This window comes from Nanorana parkeri, unplaced genomic scaffold, assembly GCF_000935625.1.
Source record: "Nanorana parkeri isolate BGI_ZX_2015 unplaced genomic scaffold, ASM93562v1 scaffold2068, whole genome shotgun sequence".
Classification (NCBI taxonomy): domain Eukaryota; kingdom Metazoa; phylum Chordata; class Amphibia; order Anura; family Dicroglossidae; genus Nanorana; species Nanorana parkeri.
In genome coordinates this window covers 149,184-156,635 of record NW_017308336.1, presented here as the reverse complement: position 1 = coordinate 156,635, position 7,452 = coordinate 149,184, and the positions used below count along the sequence as shown (strand labels likewise).

The 7,452-nt window shown below is 41.4% G+C and overlaps 1 protein-coding gene across 1 annotated transcript in view; it reads left to right on the top strand.

Moving 5' to 3' along the window:
- Nucleotides 1-7,452, top strand: part of LOC108800576 (ELAV-like protein 1) — a 96,468-nt gene that overhangs the window by 62,231 nt on the left and 26,785 nt on the right. The window contains exon 3 of the mRNA XM_018572557.1: nucleotides 2,294-2,519. Within this exon, the coding sequence (XP_018428059.1) occupies nucleotides 2,294-2,519 (226 nt within the window). The remainder of the gene's footprint in view (nucleotides 1-2,293; nucleotides 2,520-7,452) is intronic.

Here is a 7,452-nt window from a genome sequence, read left to right as displayed (position 1 = left end):
GGATGCACACAGTCTTCAGCAAAACCACTGCCTTTTGAAAGTCTGCGATGAAACGCTTTAAGGCAGGGCTTGCTGACGCCATCACACATGCGAGAGACGGGAGGAGATTTGAACCGATGCCATCTTTTTAGAACTGAATGTGAGTAGATCGTTTTGAATAAAGATACTTGTTTTTACCTATCACACTATGAGCGGGTTTTTCCATTACATGGTAACGATGAATCATTAATGATTGCCTGGGGAGTGAGGATGGACATTGGAGTGGAGGAGAACTCATAGAAGTGTACACAATGGATTGGAACAGTGGGGATTTAGTGGTGTTTGACTCTATGTTGCTAAAGCGCCAGGGAAATCTGGTAAGTGTCTGTGAGCGCACAGTGGGAGGATCATGTGCATGCACGGCACCTATTGGACCAGCTTGTGGAGTGTTTCAATTCATAGAAGGACCATCACTGTTGATTTTCACTAGATGGGCATTACTATGATTGCTTCATTTGTTTATATGAACACTCTATGGTGAAAGATACTTCATGTTATTTAATTTCACAATTAAATAGGTTATTTATTCTAGACACTTATTTCATCACTTTTTTTTAGATGATTGAAAAAGCGCAGTGCACTTTGTTTAGAACTTCTCGCTTTTGTCACCAGTGTTTATCTCCATTGGCAGCAGAGGATACTGTAGTGACTCCATAGATTTGATGCAGCAGGTTCTCTGCTTTCCTCCTCTGGGAGTTCTTTGTCTACTTGTCTGGATTGAGATTGCAAGTGTTCTGATAGCTCCCAGCTGGTGCGGCTGGTCTTAGTACCTCGACCTGTTTGAATCCTGCGAATGCTTTGTGGGCTGCTCCTGGTCTGCGGGCTCTACTGTCATGAGGGTTGATTTTCCTTCATGTTCAGGGTCTCTGGTTTTTTCAACTTTTCCGTTGAAGTCCAGTTTGGTGATCCAAGAGCTTTTTGGTGTCTGGTATCCCCATGGGGTTCTAGCCAGGGGTCCTACCTTCCGTAGTTATGCATGGTTGGGAGGCATATTTTCTTTGATGCTTAAGGAGAGTTTTCCCCCTCTAGACAGTTTTTAGTGATGCATGTTTCCATATTTTTTTGTTTGGATCAGGTTTAGGTTTAGGCTTGGGCTTGATCTAGGTTGATCATGACCCTTGTGATCTCTACCTTCCTCTTCCTTGATTTTGAGCCTTTTACTGTGCAATTGTGCCAGTGTTTAAGAGATCTAAAGATCTCTGTGTCTTTGTCTTGCTGTGTCTTTCAATGACTAGGAGAGAAAATAATTGATTAAAAGACACCGCATCCAGCCCTCTGGTTAATCTGGTTAGTTGTTTTATGTACAGCCTTGTTACTAACTGAGCTGCCTCTAGCATATTAGGATTTTGGCCACCAACAGAAGCTGCTCCTAGGCTGTGGGTTTTTTTTGCCTAGTGTTCTACTCCTGATGGTGGCACTATAACCCAGTGGTCAAGATCTAAAGATCTCCACTGTGTCTTTCAATTAACTCAGAGAAAAGGATTTACAGGCGAGTGCAAACAATCCTATTTTTTTTCCTTCTGCCTAATTTAGAATTTATGGTAGGTTTTTAAAGGTGCGGGGTTTAACTGTTATAGAATTAGTATATTTACAATATAGCAAACTGTGGAGTAATAGACTATATCTGTCCTAAACAATGTACACAGCTTTTGCCTACTTCGGCCCACGAGGCTTAAACAGTGTAGCAAGATAATTCCTTTGATCTCTAACAGAAAACATTGTAAAATAGTAGTACATCTGGCACCCAAAAGGAGGTCCAGCCTTGATATAACTTATCTTGAAAGGGAAACAATATTGTATAATCAGTAAGAATAAATAACAAGTGCAGTTAGACTTGGGCTGCCTGTAGGCGTGGAAGGTCATTTGAACATACATTCACTGAACTCTGGGAGTTTCAAAGAAAATTTTGTAAAATCGCAATGTCTATTCTGCCAAGCAAGTTTATCAATTGAGAGGAGGAGAGCGTTGCAGATGGACACCATCTGTGCTGCTATCTTGGGGGTGAAAAGAAATCAAGCAATGTTTCCTAAACTACCTGATGATTGTTGCCCCTGAGAGCTGACATTTGTTGGGCATCTGCCTTCCACCATATAATATGTTTTCTGGATATGAAGTGACAAACTATGGCTACTGTGTGTAGAAAAATATTACCAGCTGTGCAAGGAATTTTTAAAAAAATATTAGTTATATTCATAAGAATATATTGAATTCTTGATAGCAATCGCATATAATTTTTTATATTCTTTGTCTGAAGGTTTGTCTCGTGGCGTGGCATTTATAAGGTTTGACAAACGATCAGAAGCAGAAGAAGCAATTGCAAGCTTTAATGGCCACAAACCACCAGGTGCTACAGAACCCATAACGGTGAAGTTTGCTGCTAATCCAAACCAGAATAAGAACATGGCACTACTTTCCCAGCTTTGTCACTCGCCAGCACGACGATTTGGAGGACCAGTTCATCATCAGGCTCAGAGATTTAGGTAATGAATTCAATCAAAATTCAGTCCATACAGAGCTAAAACATCAGTCATAGAAGGATGCGGAATATAACCAGAGGAGCCACAGAGATTTAGACGCAACATTTTGTTAATTAAAAATATATATTTTATGCAAATTGGAAAAAAAAATCTCTAACCTTAAAAATAGGCTGAACTCATACGGTATATTACAAGCAAATAGCACAGTGAGAGCTATGACCACATGTCTTTCATAACCCCACTGTATTATTAGTGCTATCATAAACATCAATCATTTATGTTTAGCTGCTGGGGGTTGAGGCTTACTCTACGTGTTTCGCAAACTATTGGGATCTACTTTATCATAAGTTGTGGCAAGATACAAAAGACACATGAATGCAGTTCTGTAATAATACATTATTAAAATGTATGTTTTAAATGCAAGCTGTGCAAGTACCTGAATTTGACCTGGTATGAGCCTCTTAAATTCCCTGTAGAGCAGGGCTGGAGTGTGTAGCAGCACAAGGAGCCAGCCAGTTCATGTGCTAACAAGAAGCTTGCTGATAGAAAGACAGAGAGATGAGCATCACTGAACTGCCTTTCCTTTCACTGTCCAGTCACGGGCTGAGACAGGTCTGGGATGAAGGAAGTGGGTTGAATGATGCTGACCAACAGATTGAGAACATCTAGCTATTGAAATAAAATACATTGTGAAAAATATCTGGATTGACGTTGAATATTGTGACAAAAGCTAGTTTTGTTGTTTTTATATTTTAATGTACTATTAATTTTATATTATTTTTGGCTGAAGTTCTGCTTTAAGTTTTAAAGGGGCAAACTTTAAAAACATTCATTTTTCTAATCACTGTATGCCAAAAAAAAAGGTATCACTTAAATTAAAAACATTTTGAAATGATTGATAACTAACATGGTACTATACTCTGATAGCTGATTCGTTTTCTGTTTGTATTTTTTATGAACACAGCCCCTGAAATTCAGAGTACGTCATAGACACTCCTTTGAAATCCTTTGTGTGGCAAATATCTCGCGTGATTGAGAGTAGACCGCTGTCATTTACGAGGGAGGCGGGCTTGATGAACTAATGTCTCTGCTTCCCCATTAGGCTCCATCCACTTCCATTCAGCCATGTCATTAGTTGTTAGGAGGCTGACAGCTGTGCAGCTGTCGACATCCTGGCAACCAGCAACACATCCCTGGCTCCGTTCAGCTGCCAGCCAGGAAATTCCTTGACCAATAGCTGAATGTAAACAAAGCAGAGATGCTGGCTAACATTGCCTCATCCTAGCAACTAATGAGCTTTAGCGGGAAGCTTTCACATTTATGACAGCTTCCCAGCACATATACATTCTGAGCTCTGGTGTCTTTCTTTATGCTAGGTTAGAGTTTATCCTAATTACAGCCCACAGTTAACAAAAAAAAAAGATATACTACAGGTATTTTTATTCTGACATACAATGGGTATACATGGGCTGATAAAAAAAAGAAAATCTGGATTAAATTGGAGCAGTTGCCCATAGTATTAGCTGACAGCTTTTTGTATTCTGACAGCTGTGGGTGCTGGCTGCCCGAATACAATAGCCCTGCAAGGGGATATTTTCCCGTCCACAGTGTTTTTAAGTGTTTTTTCTCGTTCAGGCCCCAGGGCTGAACAAGATAAAAATAAATGGCCAGCTTAAGTTTATTTCACACTGTAGCAAGCTGTTTCAATAGTTTTTAATTTACAGTTTCCTTGAACCTCCTCCTGTGATATGTACTTATTAATGTTTTGGGGGGTTTTTTCTTCAGTTTATTGAACACTTATTAAAATGTAAGTGATTGTATTCAGTCTGTGAGCTGCAAAGACTGGAAGCCATATTTGGACTGCATCTTCATCCCAGTGCCATAGTGGGCAGCTAGAACTAAGGGCTTGTTCACAACATGTCCGGACCAGAACAGGATTTGTCCAGACCTGAAATGCATCCCAATGTAATCCTATGTTATTTCTGGGCTCTGTTCACATCAGTGCAGTCTGTTCCGGTGCAGGGAAAAAATGCTGCATGCACAATTTTTTTTTCTGGTCTGGAACGCACCGAAATGCATGCAGATGCATTGGATGGCAGATGCATTGGATTGCATGGCTACACTAATGCACCGAAACGCGTCAAAAAGGCTCTGCGTTTGCATATCTGGTCCGGATGTGGTGTCAACAGGCCCTAAAAGCATAGTTAAACCCAAAAACAAATATTTAATTTATTGCAGCTAAACCTTCTGCTGCTAGGGCGATTTTTTTGCTTTTTTTAGCGCACATTAAAAGTCACTTTTTTTTAGGCCTAAAAATTAACACCTCCCCAAATGATATAGTTTCTGAAAGCAGGGACCAATTTTTTGTAAACAAAAAAAAAATTAGAATGCACTGGATAAATAAGATACCAAACATGTCAAGCCTCAAAATTATTTCATTAATTTAGAGTTTACCATGAATAATGAAGAACTATTGCTCTCTCTGGCGTTATATGATGATAGACGACATGTGTGGCACAAACATTGTTTTCCTACAGAGGCGCAACTGACACATCTCCCGTTCATTTTCCCCAGGCCAATCAGGAAGCCAGGCGGCGAGTAATTATCTGATTGGTCGGGAAGCCGGTTTCCCAGCCAATCAGCAAAGAGCTGGTTTCCCAGCCACTCAGGGAGGCGGGTCATTACTCGCTGCCCCGCTTCCTGATTGCACGGGAAGCTGGCTCCATGTTCTCCTATGGCACTGCCGGTCAGAGTGCACCAGTACTAGCGGAGAGTAAGGACTGTTCGCCGAAAGGCAAGTATAGCTGGGTGGTGCAGATTTGATTGGGTAATTCCATTTTCCCAAATTACCTGGGAAAGTGAACTTACCCCTTAATGCACATTTTGGTTTTCATTTTTTTTTTTTACTTTATCACTTTTATTTTTAACATTTTTATTTTATGTTTTACTTCATAACTTTTTTTTAAACTTTTTTTCCCATCAATTGTATTCCTATATTCAATATTTAATTGTATTCCTATGTGCCCCTATGTGATAGTTTAAAGGTGACAGGTTCTTTTTATGGAACCTGCCCTCCAACACAGAACAGATGTTCTGTGCAGTGCCTGACAGCTGAGACAGGTGGTGCTGTCATTACAGCGCCACAGTCTCACTGATCACAGAGCAGACAAAGAACGGACGTTTTTCATCTGCTCTACACTCTAGATGCCTGAGCTGTTGTGCTGTGGTCTTGGGTTCCCCAGAAGAGCGTGGAACCCCGAAAACCACGGTGTGGGCGGACAAGATCGCCACTGCTCATTTCATGCAAGTGATCTGATCAGATCTTGTATAAAAACGAGCAGCGGCTCCCCACTGTGCATTTAGCTCTGCTTGTCCGAAGCAGGGCTAAATGTACAAAAAAACGTTGGGCGATAGGAATTCCACACCCTTGCGGCCACATAATAATGCTGCCTTTTATCCTTCACTGGCATTTTGAGAGGCCTGGCAGCCATCGTTGATGTGGGCTGGTACAGGTGGGGCTTGTGGCGTACTTGAAATCTCTGGAGCTATGACAGTCACAGCTGCTCTGGCCGCCACAGTGCTCTGCGACCCTTTTACTGTTTTCACTGATACGCTAGTAGATCCAGTGGCCAGCTTGGTGTAGATTGGTGCTGATTGACGACATCATTGTGGTGCATATATCATCCATTAGGTGCAACCTATTGTCTTGTCGCAGCAAGAGGGGTGGATGGATTGTGCCTGAGTAATCGATTCCAGCCTTGCACACCATTTACATTCCATAGGTGGACATAGGCATGCAAACTTCCTCTGCCATCCTCTGATATGGTGGACATTCTGGAGCTTCCCTTTTTTTCCTGGTGGTGCTATTTGGATCTGCCAGACTGCTGCTGGAAGCATGGTGGGGTTTCTCAGTCTAGCCCTTCAGTCTCAAGGACCGATTTCCCTTCCTGCATTCGGGGACAGGAGAGGAGATCCAAGGGAGATTGTGTACTGTTCTCCAGTAACAGAGTCACCGTGCCGGCACAGCAGATATCGGGGACGTCGGTACGAGAGGGGGGCACACACCCGCAACTTCTACAAGCGATTGGGCGTCTCTAGAGACGTCTGATCGCTTGAATGTAAACAGCCATCGCCGGCTGTTTACATTTCTAACCGTTTCCCCACTTAAGACGCCCTCCCGCTCCTATAAGGCTCCCGTCTGATCGTTCAGGAATGGCCATGGACGGCAAGTTAAAGGCAACCTGTATTAAAATAAAATATATTCAAATGCTAAGGGAATTTTTTTTATTTTTTATCTTTCACTATTTCTAAACAAAAATGCAGTTTATTCTTTATGGGCTTGTTGCATACCAGTCTTGTGACCTTATTATAACCACTGCCATGTGTGACTATAAACCGTATGACCATTTCTGCAAACGTTCCTAAGCGGAAGCTAAAATTTTAGGATGAATTTTCTTGGATGAGAATAGGAAAGCTACATAGGCATTGTGATGTTCAGTATTATGGCCATCCAGAAGCAAAAAAAAAAAAAACAGAGGAAGAGTGGAGCAAAAATGGCTGCAAAACTGATCATTTTTCACGCAAACCCTGTTGAGGGAATTCAACAACTCCTTTGATTTTAGCAATCATCTGTAAATGTCACATGATTCATTTAAAGCAAAACTCCGGGCAAAAATGTTATGGACATATGAGAAACAATAGTAAAGGTTTTGAAGGATGGACATTTTCAGGCAAGGTGTGCATTTTTTTGTGCCTAACAATGAGCTGGAACAAGCATAACCTAACTTAAACTGCTGAAAAATGCAAACTACTTAACCACCATCATGTTAAAAAAGAAATAGAGCTTCTTTTTTTTTTTGGTAATAGTAGTATTTAATCATCACCCTTTTTTTTGGGGGGGGGGGGGTTAATGTACAGGTGACACACAGGGGGGGGG